Below are 19,644 nucleotides of genomic sequence, written 5' to 3'. Positions count from 1 at the left end.
TTTACCAATGCTAAAGGATGATTCCAAGAATGCTTTAGCTAACTATATAAAGTAACTCTTGGTAATTTTGAAATTTTGCCGTTATTCTCCAAATATGTGTCATATGAATATATAGCATTAGCAAGAAAAGATGAACCAATGTAGTTTAATTTGTATAATTATCTTTGTTAAATATAATTTGGCTTTCTGCATTTCCATGTCATGAGAACTACAATATAATTTCTCTAAATGGAGTAAGTGTATAAAATGAGACTAAACAACAGGGTACAATATTGTTTATAATAAATAACATTTGAAAATATGAATCAACTAGTCATTTTCATTTTGAGGAATTGTGGCTACAGTTTGGCTTCGTTTTTCTACCAGAAGTTTCTCTAATAGACAAGGGCAATGTTTGCTCTATATATTTTTTTTTTTGATCTCTAAGGGTGTACAGGTAGTCCTTGTTTGTTTTAGAGACTGTTCGAGATTACAACAGCACTGAAAAGTGACATGACTGTTTTTCACATTTACAACAGTTGCAGAATTCTGATTAAAATTAGGGGTGCTTGGCAACTGATTTAAGATGTTTGCAGTATCCTAAATGTGAGCATGTTTTGTGAACCTTAGCAACCCTCTGACAAGCAAAGTCAATGGGGAAGCCAGATTCACTTAACAAACATGTTACTAATGTAACAACTGCAGTGATTCATTAACAACTGTGGCAAGAAAGGTTATAAAATGGAGCAAAACTCACTTAACAAATATTTCACTGAGCAATAGAAATTTGGAGCTCAATTGTAATCGTAAGTTGAGGACTACCTGTACTTTATTCAACAATACAAAGGAGAAAGGAGAAAGAATTTCCTCTTCTACAGTAGGTGCATTAGAAAGCCACCTTTTTTTGGCCAGAGAAGTTCTGTGCTTTTAACACATGCAAAACTGAAGAGGAACATGCTTGGAAGAAGGGGGAAAAATCTACCTACCATATTGGTGTCCAGACACATTTTTTTGTCATGAATTTGGCATCAGCATCTTTAAATGTAGAACTACATGCTGTATTGCACAGTGAGGCCTTATAAGATCTCCAAAGGTAAAATGGCCCAAGTAGAAAACAGGATAATCCTTTATGTTAAGATAAAATAAAAGTGTAAGTGAAATGCTGAACAGCCCACTGAAAATATGTAGATTTTTTCATGTGCTTTGTTGCCTTTTTCATGTGCTTTTGTTTTTGTTACATAAACATTTTCTGATTCCTTTCTAGCAAATACTCTGCTTCAGCATTGAACATGGATTTATCTCTCTTAGCAGACAACATTTGCAGATCTAGAATTTTCCCTCAACGTCCTGCCACACTGATTAGAGAGTTTTTTGTTCCTTTGAAAGACTATTTTAGGGCCTTTTCATAAGTCAATCTTTTGCCTTGAATCCAAAGCAAAGGTGACTTTTGCAATCTGACTTTTAAAACATATCGTGCTGTGCAGATGAAATTATGTTCAATATGAAGATCATTTTCAGTATTTGTTTATAACAATTATGTTCATGATGAACATAATTTCATCTCCAGATTCATTTGCATCAAGCTACTGATCAAGCTCTTCTTCTCCTAATCTGTTTGCAATATGGTTTAAAAACATTTATAGACATATTATTGCTATGTCATCCAACTATTGCCTTTTAAATTTCAGTTTAAATCGTTTTTCATCCCACATATATACAAACTATGTGTTTCTTTTTTGGGAAGTTACATGCATAACTTCATGCTGAATATATTTAAGTTAGTAAATGCAAGTTTAAATTTTAAAATATTATATATATATATATATATATATATATATATATATATATATATATATATATATATATATATATATATATATATATATATATATATATATATATATATCAGAATGCCCTGATAAACATAGAAATATCATAATTCATGATTCCAAATGTCTCATAGGAAAAATAAAAAGGAAAATGACCAATGATAAACAATGAAAAGATCATACTTGCATTGATATATATCTAAATAACTGTAATAAAATGTTTTCTGCTCTTAAAATAGAAATAATTTAATTCTTTATGATGAGTCTCATAAAAATAAATACCTATAAAGCTTGTGAAATCTTCTTGTCATATTATTCTAAATTCTCTTGACTGAGGACTCACGCTTACTGAATGTCCTCCTAACTACAGCATGAATATACCCAGTAACCTTTTTATATATAACATTTCTTTGTGACATTTCTTTCAATTCAACCCTAATCTACACTTTAAATTTGTCTTTAGCGATGTTAGTTTGAAAGGAATGCTTTTCCTGTTGTCCTCACAGAAATTTTGGTGTGATATGATCTAAGGCACTTCATCAGCAATATGGTTCATGGTGGGTGGATTGTTTAGAATAGTGTGGGTATTTATCTCCCCGCGTTGCTGGGCATTGCGCATCATGACTATTGTATCTTGCTGCAAAAAAACCCTAAACAACTGTTTTCTACAGAACACCTGCCTATAAAGATAAAGGTAAAGGTTTCCCTCGCACATATGTGCTAGTCGTTCCTGATTCTAGGGGGTGGTGCTCATCTCTGTTTCAAAGCCGAAGAGCCAGCACTGCCCGAAGACATCTCTGTGGTCATGCGGCCAGCATGACTAAATGCCGAAGGTGCATGGAACACTGTTGCCTTCCCACCATTTTTACATGCTTTTGAACTGCTAGGTTGACAGAAGCTGGAACAAGTAATGGGAGCTCACTCTGTTATGTGGCACTAGGGATTTGAACCGCCGAACTGCTTATCTTTCTGATCGACAAGTTCAGCATCTTAGCCACTGAACCACTACGTCCCTCTACATCTCCCTATACATAATGGGTAATTTTATGCTTTCCATAGACTTTCCAAGTCTTATATGAGTTCCTTATATACACAGGCTTAGTCTTTTGAAAATGCTAGACCCGTGATGGCGAACTTATGGCATGCATGGCACAGGTGGCACACAGAGCCATTTGTCAGGGCATGTGAGGCATTGCCCTGTCAGCTGGCCAGCGTGCATGTGTGTGCTAGCCAGCTGACTTTGGCCTTCGGACTTCTTTTGAGGCCATTTTTCACTCTCTGGAGGGTTAGTCTCCGGAGCGCGAAAAAACGGAACTACAGGCAAACCGGAAGTTCGGGAACATACTTCCAGTTTCCCTGTAGGGCCAGTTTTAGCCCTCCAGAGCCTTCAGGGAAGCCTCCTGAAGGTTCTTGAAGGCTCCGGAGGACTAAAACCGGCCCTACAAGCAAACCAGAAGTCCGTTCCTAAACGTATGGTTTGCCCGTAGGGCTGGTTTTTTGCGCTCTGGAGGCTTCAGGGAAACTCCTGAAGCCTCCAGAGGGCTGCCAGCGGAGGTGAGGGAGGCTGTTTTCACCCTCCCCAGGCTCTTATAAAGCATCTGGAGCCTGGGGATTGTGAAAAAAGCACGCAAAAAATGGGGGGAGCACTGGTCATGTGTGCATATGCACTGGAGTCCTGTGCATAGCATTATGGGTGTGGCATGCCCATGCATGACCCCCCTGCGCTCCCCCCGCTTTTGGCATTCAAGCAAAAAAGGTTTACCATCACTGTGCTAGACCATCAGAAAACTTTGAAAACCCCAGTCCTTTGCTGCATAAGTTGGTTTTAAACTGCGAAATACAGTCAGAACCTGTGTTGCTGCCTGTATCATCTATGTGTACCTTATAGGCTTTTCATTGCTTCTGACACAAGTGGCGTTACACGACCAGTTTCAACTAGGAGGAGGAGGGTCTATTTTGCCTATGCCACATTTTACATGTATATGGTGTGAGTCGCTACTACTCAGTACGTGTATTACCATTTGCAGCACTTGATTTAGGAGTTTATTACCAATCATTCCTTCCAGCTCTATTCAGCCCACTTCTCCACACCTGTTAGTTCAAAGGACACATCCCAGATGTAAAGGAATGTAGGATGATGAGTTAGAGGAGAGAGTACTGTATCCCTAATGCTCCTTATTCCTTCCTCACATCTAGCCTGTTAGTCTATTTCTGAAGATGGGAATTGTGTTTTTTAAAAGAGTGCTAAATCGTGTGCAAAAATAGTGTGTCAGCTATAGTACTCTTTTCACATGGGTTTCATATTATTTCAAAAGAGCACTAAATCTCCTTTCAGAAATATCAATATCAAATATTACAGGTATGAAATGATCCATTAGGTAGGCCCATTGAGAGACAGCTAAACCAACCATTCAAGTCACCATAATTTCACTTTCATTGAAGGAAAGACCAAATTAATACCATGTCACCATGCTCTTGAAAAATTGTGCTCATATTCTGGTACATTCATTTTCTTCATTCTTTTCATTCAGGTTAGGTGGCAATCCACAGCTACAGAAACACAACAACCTCTTCTATCAGGATCACTTTCAAAACTCTATTTAAAACTATGGTTTCGGACATCATTTTCATAATTTCACACTCATAGCCATTTATTTATAGTCAACATATTAGATCTGCAACGATCAGCATGCTGGTTCACCAAAAAAAAAAAAAAAAAAGAATTAGGTCAAATTTTGCAGTTACACAATGCCATTAAGTCCAAACTTTTTTCAGTTCATAGGCATACATTAGGAAAAAATGAAGAAAAACAAACTAGTTAATTGGGTTTTCATTTTACAAGTTCATTTTACAAATTCACATAGTTCAAAACTGATACATTTTTATGCTGCACTCTAATATAATATCTTGGGAAGAAAAAAATATAAACAGTCAAACTCCTGTAGAACTTGTCATTTTACAAACACAACATATAAAAAGATTTCCTGCTGCTCAGAACAGTATTAGAATAGTAACCAGATCCGTAACAAACTTATCAAGTTTTTTAAAGTAAGTAATGTTATTACTGAAGAAGAGAAATTGTTGCAGTTGTTTAATACATGTTAGTTACTATGGACATTTTAGTCTTTATATTGAACTATGAACATTTTTTGTTTATTCTTATTCAGCAAAATTTTATTCTTTTTGTGTTTTTCTTATACTAGTAGTAATACTAGTTTTAAGTAAACTAAGACCAAATTGTTTCATTGGATTGTAAACTGAATGATGATAAGATGATAAGAGAAACAAGAGAACTTATCATCATTATCAAGCCTTTATATAAGGTTTATGTATTAACTTTTTTGTTTTTTGGACATGAATGTAAATCTATCCAGATATTCATGGCCACTGTAACATTAGTGCAATGTGTGCTTTTAAAGTTACTAGTAATTTTATTGCAGTATCCAATCTGGGTTGGTTACTGGGACCAGAGGTTTTATCTTTTGAGCTTTTGGACTTCACCTGTTGGAGTCCACCTTCGGGGAACTTCTCTAGCAGCGTGTGTGCTGTTCTATGTGTGGTATTTATAGTGCCTGTTGTAAGTGGTTTTTTAGATGTTGATTAGGGTGTGTTGATGGTTGGCTTTTAACTCTTTATGACTAATGACTTAATAGCCAGCCATCAACACATCTTAATAGATACCACACAGAGAACAAACAAACTCTGCTAGAGAGAAGTTTCCTGAAGATGGGCTCCAGTCTGAAAGTTCTGAAAAGTCTGAAAATAAAACCTCTGGACCAATCCAGATTGGATCCTGTAACATTAACCTGGAACACACCTGGGCCGTCATTTGTGAGTAATTCTATTTATTAATTTTTCAAAAAGAGATACTGTATACGGAAGATTTTACCATGTCGTCTTTCTAATGAAAAAATTTCTAAACTTTTTTAGAACTTGCCAATCACTATTCTAGATTATTTAGAAAAAAATACTTTTGTATTCCAATGATTTGTTAAACTGAAAAAGGAAATTTAACAAAGCTAAAGGAGGATTTGTGGTAATTTTTTATTTAAGAAGACATTGATTTCTATTTGTATCTTACAGACCAAGTATTTTGGTTCACAAAGCAGTACAGGTAGTCCTCAACTTATGACCACAATTGAGCCCAAAATTTCTGTTGTTAAATGAGGCATTTGTTAAGTAAATTTTGCCCCATTTTACAACATTTCTTGCCACAGTTATTAAGTGAATCACTGAAGTTGTTGACCTGGTTGTTAAATGAATCTGGCTTCCCCATTTGCTTTGCTTGTCAGAAGTTCACAAAAGATGATTACATTACCCCAAAACACTGCAACTGTCATAAATATGAACCAGTTGCCAAGCAACATGTTAATGGGGATGCTGCAAAGGTGGTAACTGTGAAAAATGGTCATATATCACTTTATCCAGTGTCGTCGTAACTTTGAACAGTCACTAAATGAACTGTTGTAAGTTGAGTACTACCTATACTTTTTCACATAGACACCACACACATTTCCATCCACTCAGCTTCATTAAGTGAAAAATTATTAGATATCTCTGCAGTTTTACAGAGATTACTATCTATGAATAGAATTCAAATTAACAAATCACAATCTGGCATCCAGTTAAAATGTAATAAATGTAATAAAATGTAATGAATCATCTTTCTTGTAATCTAAATAAGCAAGAGACTGATTCCATGAAAAGGGAAATGTGTTAAACTTACCTCTCTCCATAAACTATGGAAACAATGCCTTTGGAGTATTGCTGGTAAACAGACATGCTAATTATTTTGTTCTCAATGTTCTGGAAATTGGGGAGGTTAAAAAAATACCAGCTTTAGGTTCAGAGACTTCAAGTGAGAAATTATCAAGATAGTCATATCTCTGAGTCTCAGTACAGTTAAAAGATAAAAATATATTTGAAGGACTACTTGTCCCCTGTTACATCCTCCCCACCCACCAGGACAGCAGATCATATTACGGGTCTCATTGATTAGGGACTGTGGTGTGATGGAACCATGAAAAAAGGCCGTCATGATCCCTTCTTTATGAGGAAACATCATTTCCTCCATAAGGTACGATTGGTTTACACTCTGTTGCTTTTTGAAAAGATCCTAAAAATGTGGTTTTTTAGTGGGCCTGAAGACCATGAATAGAAAGGGGGCAGATCAAGTGGCTGATTTGACTGTGTTGCTGCTACCATGGGATGGTGGGGGTGGAGCTGTGGGGGTGAGGGTGTTAATGGGTTTTTATCATATGGTGGATATTTTAAATTTGGTAGATCACTTGGAGTCACCTATGTGTGAGTTGGGCAGCTATATTAATTTTGTTTTAACAAATAATAAATGTAGAACCAATCTTACCAAAATCTAAACTTAGTATTGTATATGTTAGCTATAGCATGCTTTTTCAAATATCTCAAATCAACATACTTTATGTTAATCAAGCATGAATAGTTCAGCTTTTTTATTTTCCCTTCCCTAATAGTATCTTAGCTTTTATTAACAGAAGACTAGTTTACAACTATAAACAGGTTACTCTTTTCTTATGTTGAAATCAGGATCTTATCCCTATAGAAAATTTTAAATTATAATTATTTTCTTCCCAAGAAGCCTACTTCTACTCAATGCAAGGGGACATGATTCAACATGTGCAAAGGATGCCCTCAATCTCGAAGTCACAAGGCTTGGATCTTTATTCTCAGAAATTTACATACAATTTCCCCCTCCAAAGAACCGATATAATAATTTAACCAAAAAATAGTAAGGGGAAAACAAATAACCTAATATCCATATGATTGGAAAAAACCTGCGGAAAGAAATCAGTTGAAACAAATATGTAAAGTGGATTTAAATAGGCTAGAATGCAGTAACGTTTATTCCACCCCATTACAAACAGAACTTCCAACCTACAACACCAAGTGTTTTAGTTAGTTTTTAGTTTGTACAAAACCGGAATGCTAACTCGGTCGAAGCCTATATAGTCATTGCCCTGAATTGGGAAGTCTCTTCCCCCATAGTCAGAAGGAAACTGACGCTTCCGGGTCGGGTTGGTTTTTTTCCTGAGGTGTCGAGACTGAAGGGAAAGGGACTAGAATGCAGGCGGCAGTTTGTGGGTCTGCGCTGCTTCAGTGCTGGGAGGGCTGCGTGGGAGTCTCTGGCTAGTGGCTGAGGAGCCCTCGCCTGTGTTCGGCCAGCTTTCGCAGACGCGGCCCGGTCATGGTGGCCCCCCTCGAGGGGTGAGTAAAGGAAGGAGTTTCTCTCCAGCATACAGTAGCGGCGGGGCGATCAAATATTGAAGTCGGTTTAAAATGTGATAAGTACAACCAACAAAGTATTTGCTGAGCCTAGAAGGCTAGCAAATCCAAGAACTTCCGATCGACTGAATGGTCAGGAACCGCGATGCCTGTTGTATATTTTCTGGCGAGAATTCGAATTCAGGGGCATCAGAAACGGTCAATGAAGTGACAACCCCAAGAAGACGATTTGTATGCAAATTCTGAACGGTGGATTAAGTTACTCTTAGTTGCCAGAATAAGCCTTATAGGACTTAATTCTGAATAAATAGACCAGACTGCAAATGATAGTTAATGAAGTACTTTTTCTTCATTTGCATTTTCTGAGCACTGTTTCTAACGTGAAGGGATTTGTTGAGATGTTATTTTAATTATCAGCTTTGAAGGGTATTTTTTCCTTGTAAGATGAAACGAAGATGTATCCAAATCGTTTGTTTTCTGTTTATATAATTTGATTTGATGTATGGTGTTTTGATTTGACATGCAGTTAGCCACACAGCTCAGATTACTTTAATTTGATTCACTGAATCCAAGCAATGTTTAATCTAGAGATTCAAATCAGTTGATTAGTCTCTACTTGAACATATCCAGGAAAAACAAAACATTTTATGGGACAGTTGATTCCAATTATCATTTTTTTCTTTTTCTCTTCTTTCCCTACTGTTTATTTGGAAGCTGTCTTTATTAGCTAGATTATTACATTAAAGCCATTCTCTGTCCTGTGATATGGAACAAGGAAGGGCAACTCATCGTTTTTCTGTCCTTGTCTTTTCATTGAAGAGACTCTAGTATCCTACTTCTCTCTTCTCAGAGCTTAACCTGCTCAGCTTCTTCTGTCTATATTAATATAGGATTCAGATCTTAGTTCTTTGATCATTTTGGTTTCTGGCTTGGAATCTATTTCAGTTTCTCTTAATCTTTCTTAAAGTATAATGCCCAGAACTAATTAATTTATTAAACATATTTATATAAACACTTATCTATCTAGAGCAGTGTTTTTCAACCTTTTTTGTGCAAAGGCACACTTTTTTCATGAAAAAAATCACGAGGCACACCACCATTAGAAAATGTTTAAAAAAATTAACTCTGTGCCTATATTGACTATATATAAAGTAATTTTCCCACGGCACACCTTACATTATGTCACGGCACACTAGTGTGCCGCGGCACAGTGGTTGAAAAACACTGATCTAGAGAACCAAGGTGGCGCAGTGGTTAAATGCAGCACTGCAGGCTACTTCAGCTGACTGCAGTTCTGCAGTTCGGCTGTTCAAATCTCACCTGCTCAGGGTTGACTCAGCCTTCCATCCTTCCGAGGTGGGTAAAATGATGACCCGGATTGTTGTTGGGAGCAATATGCTGACTCTGTAAACCGCTTAGAGGGCTGAAAGCCCTATGAAGTGGTATGTAAGTCTAACTGCTATTGCTATTGCTATCGCTATTACTGAAAGAAACTCTGGCCAGCACAAAGTTATTTGTCATGTGATAAAGTTCTTAAGGGGCATCTCACCCTTAAGTAGAAAAATGGATATTTATTTCCTGTGACTTGAAGAACCTGGTTTAATTATGCATAAGGAACCTCTTTGTATGACTTTGAGCCATCAATCACCTTTCAGTCCAAATCTCAGGAAGCAGTCATACAGACAAAAGAGATCCTTTAAGTCTGCCTCTATAGAAAAATGACAAAATATTAAAATAAAAATAGGAAAGTGGTCTCAGAAGGATGTCATACACAATACTGTGTACACAGTATTTAAAACTTGTGTTTTCCTTTTATCACACTTACAAAAGAAATTTGGGGTAATGCATGAAGCACAAATACTTTATCAGCCTTTCCCTGATTTGATATTACTGGTTTTTTTTCTTTTTCTTCTTATAGTGTTCTGTTTTTATTTTTGAATGGGCTGTTTAGATATGTATGTAAGCTACCAACATTATATTTTATTGTGGCAGCATACAATTATGATTAAATACAGAAATGATAAAATAGTGAAAATAATGAACTCAATTGGTTCACGTCTTACTCCTATTTATTATATCGCTTATGCTAAATCTTATTATACATTTTCCTCAATAGTTTGTGGAATTTTTAAAATTACACATTCTAATGTTTAATTTGAAATGTATGGTTTTATATTTTATTTTAGCTTTGGACTCTTGGTCTTGTTTCTTTGGGTTTGGAGATCTGGTAAGTTATTATAATATTAGATTTATTCAAGTATAAAGTAAGTTTTTAAATACTGTATGTGTTAATGCAAATTATCACAATTATTTTGACTTCAGGGCAAATTATACAAAGGCAAGGATATTTTTTTAATGTGGTTGCCTGTATTATTCTAAATGCAGTTGAACTATTAAATTAACTTTCCCTTACTCTTAAATATTTTTCAATAAAATACTGATATTCTCAGGGACTTTTCCTTAAATAATCTGAACCCCAATATAGATTTTAAGCTTAGTTGCTGTGATAATGACAACTAAGACAAGGACAGACCAGGTATTGGATGGAATTATATTTCCATTAGATTCAACTGAAATTATATCAGTAGAAAGATTGTTGATAGAACAGGTATGATAAAGAGGAATAGAGGCCAGCAGGGATGTTTCTTATTAAGAATTCAGTCAAGTCCATTCTTCTTTTGAATTTGCCATTGTGTTTTCCTCAGTTGTGTATGTTTTCTGTTGATATTTTAAACAATTGGCTGCCCAAATTCACTGCTGCAAGACAGATGGCCATATGAGCAAATCAATTACTCGTTTTTCCAGTATGAACTGCAAACACTGAATAAAGAGAATGCACACAAATGCATTGTCACAGCTGCATAACAGATCTGTACATAAATATCCAGAACAAATAAAGTTTCAGTACAAATTTAAATACAGGAGCCCAGTGACCTTTATTTTATTTTATTTATTATTTATTTAATTTCTATAGCCACCCATCTCAACAAATGTCTCTGGGTGATGGACATCATAAAAACATAAAACAATGAAAACAATATAAAATAAATATCCAAGAACAAGTAAAACTGTTGCGCTTAACATACTTGGGGCCCTACCCTGAGGACTCCAGGCATGCAGTTGGATCATTACAGCCTTATGAAAGGCCAAAGGGCTGGGATCATTCTAATCTCTGAAGGGCAGGAGCAGGAGAAGGTACTTCTTTTATCCCCACCAGGCAACATTGCTTGGCTCATTGGATCTCTAACATGGCCAACTTGCTGGATTAAATTGGATGAGAGAAAAAGGTGTTTTAGGTCAGTGGTCCCCAACCTTTGTGGCCTGGCTCTGGTGGGGGAAAACCTGGTTGTGCAAGAGGCAGGCCAGCACATGTGCACAGCTGAACTCGTGCGAACGGTAGGCTGGTACACACATGCATGCACACATAGCTCAACTGCAAGTTGAGCTGCACATGTGTGTGCACGCCGGCCCACTGCTCACACAAGTTGAGCCATATACGTGCATGCATGCCAGCCTGTCTCTTGCATGGCCCACTCCGAATAGGCGACTGCCCAGGTAACCCAGTGCCAAGCATGAAGAACACCAGCAGTCAATGCAGCTCATGTGTTGAATACAGTTGAAGCTTCTGAACACTCTTCAAGGGCAGCCCCATGTACTTCTGAATAATATATAAGAATTTCAGGAGTGAAGAGAATCAAAAAAAGCTGAATCTGGAACAGTGACTTCAATTTTAACTTTGTGAAAATGAAAAGTAGATTATATGATGCAATGCATTTTTTTTTGTATTTTCTTTCTTTTGTAGCTGAAACAGAAGTGATTGGCATAATAGGAAGCAGTATTGAATTGCAATGCTGTTATCCAGAAGAAGAATCCTTAAACTACAATAGGAATCGAATATTCTGGCAAATAAAAGACAGGTTTTCATGCTTTGTAGCTGGTTATTTTCCTAATGAAAATATGGAAGTGCACCAGTGTGAAGAATTCAAACAACGGACTCTATTAAATGAGCCAAAACAAGGCAGTGCTTCTTTGCAGCTGTCAAACATCAGGATAGCAGATGAATTTATTTATCAGTGCATAATACAGAAAAACACAAATGGACAGTTTAAGCTCATTCATAATGAATCCATATCTCTCAAAGTGGCAGGTAAGGACTTCTGAGCAAATACTTAAAAATTATTGCTTTGTTGGCCAGATAAGTTGTTGTTATAAAGATTGGGTTGAAAAATGCTCTCAAAGATAATTTTTCCCCAGCTTGCCCATCCATAAAAAACTCTTGGATAGACGGTGGGAAACTTCTCATGTGCATTTTTAGGTTTAGATATAAATTAGGGAAGATTTAGAAGGGGCAGATTTGTTAAGCAGAAAAGGTTATTGGTGGTTTTTATCTTTGTGCCAGATAAACCAAGTTGTATAGACTGAAGCTGCTGGAAGAAAGCAGATTCAAAGTTGGAGAGACAATTCTTAAAGGGGGGATGTGAGATGGAATACCAAGAAAAATCCAAAAGGGAGATCTACAAAACAGACTGATTAGTGAAATGATATATGCAGAGTTGAAAAGAAGAAATAAGATGTTAGCATAAAGAAAAGTGTATAGGGCAGTGATGGCGAAGCTTTTTTGCCTCGGGTGCCAAAAGCACACCTGCACTATTGCACCCACTATTGCGTGCGCTCGCATGCTCACCCCCATAATTTAATGCCACCTATGCTGTGCCCCCTGTGCATGCACGCGTATGTGTGGATGACTTTCTTGGAGCCCGGGGAGGGCAAAAACAGTCCAATGCACAAACCGGAAGTCCATTCCCAAACTTCCGGTTTGCACATTGGGCAGTTTTCTGCTCTCTGGAGACTTCAGGGAAGCTTCTGGAGGGTGAAAAACGGCCAAAAATCAGCTGGCCAGCGTGCACTTGTGCACTGGAGCTGACAGAGCAACTTCTCACGTGCCCTCCAAAATGGCTCCGCGTGCCACCAAGGCACGCATGCCAAAGGTTTGCCATCACAGGAATAGGGTGTTGGTTTTTCTAAAAGCGCATTGAAGAGTTATTTTTCTGTATTTTCTTCATTGACTCTGGTGTTGAAAAGACTATGAGCAAGCAAAAAATGAAAGGAGAAAATTGCCTAAAATATTAATAAATTCAATTAAAATAAATAAATGAATATATTAATAAATTAATAAAACAAAGGTAATTAAGTTAATTCCTGTATGACTAAAGAAGGGAGATATTTCCTCCCTCCTGGTAACTGCCACAATTGGAAACACTTGTGGTTATGGACAGATGCATGTGCTTAGAAATTATCCTGCACCTATGGTTGTGTATAGCAGATTATTCGCTCTTAGCAAAAGTTTATTTCATCAGTGTATCCCTTTACAGTTGTCTGCAATTGGATGGTTTGAGGATAACATGAACAACAATGATGCAGGCAATCTCAAATATCCACTTAAATTAGTTTTATAATGCCTACTGCCTTTTATTACAATTTAAACAGAATTCTTGGGCATCACATACTTAATTCCTTTTCCTCCAAACTCATTGATGTGGACTGGGTAGGCACTGAAAGTATGGGGATACATCTTTTAATTTTGTACTCTATATTAGAGCATATGCTAGATGTGCCATTGTGGATTATGACTTGGAAATGGATGTGAGATACCAAACCCAACTGTGCTGTTTGGTACATTTGACTACAAAGAATTAAAGGGGTTAATCTGACAGACTTTCCTGTAGAGTTCCAGAGAATACTTCATTCCTACCAAGTTTTTGGCAGTATAATCTATTGATGGAGTGTATAAATTATTATCTAGTTCTAAAAAGATTTCTTTCCAATCTTATACCTTCTTAAAAAGTAGCAGATAAAATTGTGGGGAAACATGGCTGTAAAATTATACTGCTCTTCTTTCTCTCCACCCTCTCCCCCAGCAAATTACAGGAAACCAGTAATAACAGGTCCTGTTCAGCTCGGAGAAGAAATAATGTTTATGTGCAATTCAAGCCATGGCTATCCAGAACAAAGGCTTTATTGGATCAATGAAATGGACAATAGCACCATGAACATAACTGTGCAGTTCACCAAAGAGCTTGATGGGTCTTTCACTGTATTCAGTACACTGAAGATGAAAATAGCTTCTGATATAAAGTTAGGGTGTACAATTGAACATAAGCAACTGCATCAAAATATTACTACTACAAGTAAGTTTTTCCTTATAGTTTATGTCTTGTTGTCCATTGATATTTGTAAGGAAGAATTGATGTGGCAATATACTTCTGTGTATATTAAAATAGGAAAACATGCCAATTCTGGCTTCTGAAAGACTTTCCAACCACTTAATAAAGGCTCTGATCCAGATTATGAGACTTGGAAGATGGAAGAGAGTTCAGAATAGGGGAAAGGCTGCATTCCAAATTATTGTCCAGTTGTCTCTTTCTAAAGGATGCATTTTTCTGGAACATTCTCCATAGTCTGACCTGATCTAGCTTATCTTTAACATAATTGTTCTATTACCAGCTTTTCCTCCTGACACCAAATTTTATTCTATTCTCTTCAGTTTGTGGAAAGTTATCCTGCTGAAAGACAAGAATCCCAAGTCCTCTGACATAAACCCATCCCAATCTTCAGTTGGGTTGGAAAGAATAAAAAGACAATTCAATTAATATTTTGTAATTGGGTCGCTTAGTTAATTCAGAAGATGAAACTTACCTGCTGCCAAACTGCAGCCTCTTGGCTGTTGCTTCCCGTTCAAAATGCCAGAGTGCTTTGACAGTTGTACTGGGATAAGAATTCTCCTTCTTGCATTAGCTTACTGGAGCTGCCCTCATGGCTATTACAGGCAATTCTGCACTTCCATTTCACTCCCCAACACAAGTCGCCAAAGCTTCCTTGCCTGTTTCCTTCCTGAAAGTAGGAATCTGCCTGTCCTTGTGATCCTCTTGCAATATAGGGGATTTCCAAATTGAGGTTTTTCCTCACCTGATACATGGAATTGTATGAAGCATCCCAAGGATACTGCCCTCTATCTCTATTATGTTTTCTCAACAAGTCTTGGTTCTTTTGAATGGTAGAATAAGGACTTTGTCATCTGGAGGCATCAAGAGTATTTTATCCCTCCTTCTTTTCTCATCATATCTTTATCTCTTTTCCTACTGCCATCTGATTTTTTCAGCATTTCTAGCACTTCAGTTTCTCTTTTACTTGGGAAAAGTTGGTTTCTGGATATATTCTGCCCAACACTCCATCTATTTTCCAATGTGCTGACATAGCAATTTCAATAAAAGATTAGGATGAGAGAGATAACATGATGAGGAAAGGGGTAATCAATTATTAAGTGCCATAATCAGCTATGAGCAAAATAGAATAAGTAAGCAGGTAAGGCTCTTAATAATTGATATCTTAATAACAGTGTACTTGCATCATATGATTCAGGTATTTACTGTCTTTGAAGAGGTGCTATACACAATGTAGGGTGGGATTCCCAAATTTACAGGGCTAATAAATTTGGGATTTAAGAACATGCCATGAGTACTTTCAGAAAATAACTGCTATGAACTGCATGGCCATTCACACAAAAAAGGCAACTAGAAGGTAGATTGATGAAGTTACTCCTTGTCTTTCCCTCTGAATGCTAAAGATGATAAGCAGATGGACACAGCAGGCTGCAACTACCATTACTTTATGCTCAAAAAATGCCCCTGGTGTTATGTAAAACTTAGACAGCTGGTTCTTTCCTTTGCAATGGGATAATGCCCCTTTTAAAGATTTTTTAAGTTCATTATTTTAATCACAATTAAAATATATTAAATATTAAAATAGGGAAATATTGTTAGCCATATTGGGTACTCAGAATTTATTAGCCATGTTATTTGGTGAATTGTTTTAAAATTTGCTGTTTGGAATTTTTCAAAACAGTTTCTGATCTGATCCCATGTTGGGAAAGCAAGAATTCCACTGAGGTACTAGTTTAGATATGGATAGAAAACTCTTGAATGATTCTTAATTTAACATAGCTACTTTTAAAAGCTATTTAGTGTGAGGTAATTGTAAACCAATAATGTTCAAGGATTTTTTTTATTTTCTCCCCATGTTCCTTATTATGGTTCTTATTCAGTTGAGTTAAAGAATTCAAAAAACAGTCCTATAATTGATAACAAATATCATAGAAGAGCTGCAGCCTTCAGCATTCCTATTGCTGTTCTCATACCTTTTATTGCATGGATAAGCTGGAAGATATATAAGCATTCTCTTCAAACAACATATACTGGTAAGTAAGCAGTACATAATTTTTTTACAAAATTATGCTTAACCAATCATGCAGCTTTCCATTTGTTTTGCCACTTATTTGGCATGAGAGGGTTTGCAAAAGTGAAAACCGTTGCCTGTTTAGCTATCCATACAGATAGCAGTCTGAAGTTTAGGAAAAGATTAAAAGTCAGAGGCAGTACCTCCATAGAAAAGGAGGAGGCTTAACTTCTTTCCACAGAAGACTTAATATCATGGGATGGATAAAAAACTGTTTAAGTTTGTTGATGTTGGTGTGTCATTGGGGGGTTGAAAAGATTACATGCTCCACGAAGTGAATATCAGAATTAAGAAGTTCTCTTTTTTCCTATATACTGTATATATGTATATGTTTTATTTTACTTTTGAAGCTCCTGTGGAAGCGGTAAATTTCGATGGGCCATAGGTTCCCTGGGAACAGATCAGATGACACTGCAGCCCAACCTTGACAAATTCCTTCACATATTGGACATAGTGTGCTTCATGAAACTAAAAACTGAATGTTCCCGGAAAATAACAAAATTCTAATGAAATTTGGCTGAAAATCAACTGAAGTCAACTTTCAGCTGCATCTACAATGGGTCGGAGATAAAGGCAACCTTCCAAATACAGTTTTTGACATGTAAGGTTTTTGAATCCCTGTATTTTGTAGTGGTTGTAAGCTATTACTGTTCTGAGTCAACAATGGGCAATTTCAACCTTCACGGCATAAGGTCCAAACTTTGATTGCTTTCTTATGCTCATTGGATGTCCCTCCTAATTAGAGAATCTAAATACCATATTGGAGATTTCAGGGGCTTACATCCGCTACAAACATTGTAAATTATGAATGGCATCACTTACTGATTATCTGGCAGAGTTCCCTCATTGAATTGGCCGTATCTGATTGACTACATTGCCATATCAAGAAATCTGTTTCTCAATTCTCCAGTTCCATATTTTATCATCTCAAGAGATATCCCAACAAACTGCTTTTGGGGTCCCCATTTTGGATATACAACCTATTCCATCTAAAAAATCCCAGAACAAATGCAAACAGAACAGACAAGTCAGATGAAGAACAAAGTAACCCAAATGCTCTCTCATTGAGGCACTTCCACTACATAGAGCTGTTCTACATCAGTGTTCCCCAACCTTTTCAGGTTGGCAGGCTGGCAAGGAGGAGGGGGAAGAGGAGATGGTTTTGTGCATGGAGCAGGTGTGCACCTGCTGCAAGCATGAGGGGGAATGCAAGCATCAGCACATGCCACAAGCACGAGGGGATGATGAGCGCTGGTACACATTGGGGGCTGCAAGTGCTGGCGTACTCTGCTTGCATGACATATGCTGTGCTTATGCCCACCACTCACACAGCCCAGTTGCAAATAACGGCCTGGCATTGGCCATAGGCCACATAACCCCTGTTCTATCTAGATGATAGGTCTTTCAATCCCAGTTCAGTTTGGGAAGATCATTTCATTGCTGTACACCCAGGAAGAATTACCCCACCAAAGAGGGAATTAGACCATGAAGTTTTATTTGTTTCCTTCCTCTCCTCCTCAGGCTCTAAAATTACAAAAGTGATTGCACAGTTGAAACCAAACAAGCTCCAGGATATGATTTATTTCAGCAGAGGCTATTTGAAACAACTTAAATGTGTGGGTGCCCATTCTGAAATTCTTACTCACTTACACTAATAATCATGCTGGCATCTCTGATGATTGATATCTAATTTTGGCGATTCTGATTTACAATAAAGTTGTAGTTACGGGGCATGGTCTGAGAGGAGTTGTTGTTTTTAACAGCTCCGGATCCTTGGCTGCGTAAATCTGTCTAAACAGTATCCATCAACTGTTTGACAGTTTGATTACTTCTTCTCCGGGCTTAGGAAAGGAGGTGAGAAAAGCTGTGTTTGGGTAGTGCTCCATTCAACCCCCCCAGAACATAAATCTGGGGGTGGAAGGTGTGAGCCGCCCAGCAACCCAGTGAATTCTCCGCATCAAGGACTTTTTCTGCCTTTTTGCAGAATGAAGGCACACATCCACCCTCAGCTCAAGGATTGATTTATTACTGATTCCAACACGGGCAGACTAGTACTGGAGAACTTCTAATTGTATGTATCACAGACTAACTCCATTTTTTAAAGAATTCCTTCTGATAAACTACTTGCTAGAAACACAAAGAAAATGGAGCCGAACAGCTTTGTAGGCGGGGTCAGGCTCTGATGTTACAGATTTTCACGGAGCTCAGAACATTTAAAGATCATTAACTCAGTAGTGATTTATTACTAAGCTAAATAGTAATTGCTGGACAAGCGGCTTGCTTGGATTTAGTAATTGGGTAGAGAAGATTAAATGTGAAATGGCCTCTAAGCAGCAAAAAATAAACGCCTCTAAAAGCACTGATAATTCATCTGCTCCGGGAACTAAATTACAGTCACTACTCCACCCCAACCTCCTCCAACCCCCACAGGGGAACATTTGACTCGAGAAATACTGTAAAAAGAACTAAGTGTGGCCTTAGCCGAGGCCTTAAAAAATCATGCAGCTGCGATGGAAATTAAAATACAGGAAAAGATATCTGCTGCCCATAAGGAGCTGTCAGAAGAAGTTATGAATTCGGTCCAGATTCGTAACCAACAAATTAGAGATGATATTTTAGAGGATTTTAAATGCCTATCTGGCTATGTATCAGGAATCGAAGATAAATTGGAAGATCTGAATGATTCCAATATTAACCTGGTAACGAAAATGGATGTGGTCCAACAAAAGGCTGGTGATGCAGAAAATGAAATTATAATGTTGCAGTATAGACAGATGGAATTTGCCTTAAGGATAAGAGGCCTCAAAGAGAAAAACCAAGAAAATTTGAAGCAGATCTTTTCAGAAGCTTTTGATCAATTGATGGGACGGTCAGGAGGGATTTTGATTGGCAGATTGACAAGATATATCGTGTTAATTCCTGGCTTGCCAGACAAAAGCAACTCCCAAGAGACATTGTGGTGTATTGTGCTATGAGACATATGAGGAATTCGATATTGCAAGAGTCTTACAAAACTAAGTTTCAAATTGGGGGTCAGGAAATGACTGTTTTGAAGGAAATACCACGCAAAATGTTGAGATCAAGGAAAGATTATGCCTTCTTAGTCGATGAGCTCAGAAATCGCCAGCTACAGTTCAGATGGGAGGCCCCAGACGGGTTATCAGTTACTTACCAGGGGCAAAGATATTGTCTTAACTCAGTATGGAAGGCTCAAGATTTTTATAATAATATACTAAAGGCTGGACATCCCCCCCCCCATCCAGGACCTAGAGAAAGAGAACAAGAA

The 19,644-nt window shown here is 37.3% G+C and overlaps 2 protein-coding genes across 2 annotated transcripts in view; both read left to right on the top strand.

The window, feature by feature from the left end:
- DNMT3L (DNA methyltransferase 3 like) overlaps positions 1 to 1,545 on the top strand; it is a 29,457-nt gene extending 27,912 nt beyond the window's left edge. The window contains exon 14 of the mRNA XM_087721733.1: positions 1,244 to 1,545. Within this exon, the coding sequence (XP_087577859.1) occupies positions 1,244 to 1,388 (145 nt within the window). The 3' untranslated portion in view covers positions 1,389 to 1,545. The remainder of the gene's footprint in view (positions 1 to 1,243) is intronic.
- A 6,295-nt stretch (positions 1,546 to 7,840) lies between these two features.
- Positions 7,841 to 18,089, top strand: ICOSLG (inducible T cell costimulator ligand). Its single transcript, XM_087721732.1, has 6 exons — positions 7,841 to 8,048; positions 10,253 to 10,293; positions 11,869 to 12,213; positions 13,985 to 14,254; positions 16,168 to 16,320; positions 16,709 to 18,089. Exons 1-6 carry the CDS (start codon positions 8,029 to 8,031, stop codon positions 16,741 to 16,743), a joined length of 864 nt encoding a protein of 287 aa, XP_087577858.1. The 5' UTR covers positions 7,841 to 8,028; the 3' UTR covers positions 16,744 to 18,089.
- The last annotated feature ends 1,555 nt before the right edge of the window (positions 18,090 to 19,644 follow it).

This window comes from Thamnophis sirtalis, unplaced genomic scaffold (genome assembly GCF_051295495.1).
Source record: "Thamnophis sirtalis isolate CommonGarterSnake01/CBP01778 unplaced genomic scaffold, rThaSir2_p1.2 scaffold_8, whole genome shotgun sequence".
NCBI lineage: Eukaryota > Metazoa > Chordata > Lepidosauria > Squamata > Natricidae > Thamnophis > Thamnophis sirtalis.
The sequence above is the reverse complement of the archived record's forward strand: the minus strand, read 5'-3'. Positions and strand labels throughout refer to the sequence as shown.

What these genes read in the sequence shown, in the direction of transcription:
- ICOSLG (XM_087721732.1), top strand. Translation starts at nt 8,029, where the DNA reads ATGGTGGCCCCCCTCGAGGG. An exon ending in ATGGTGGCCCCCCTCGAGGG is followed by an intron (nt 8,049 to 10,252) that starts GTGAGTAAAGGA and finishes ATTTTATTTTAG; the next exon opens with CTTTGGACTCTTGGTCTTGT. An exon ending in TCTTTGGGTTTGGAGATCTG is followed by an intron (nt 10,294 to 11,868) that starts GTAAGTTATTAT and finishes TTTCTTTTGTAG; the next exon opens with CTGAAACAGAAGTGATTGGC.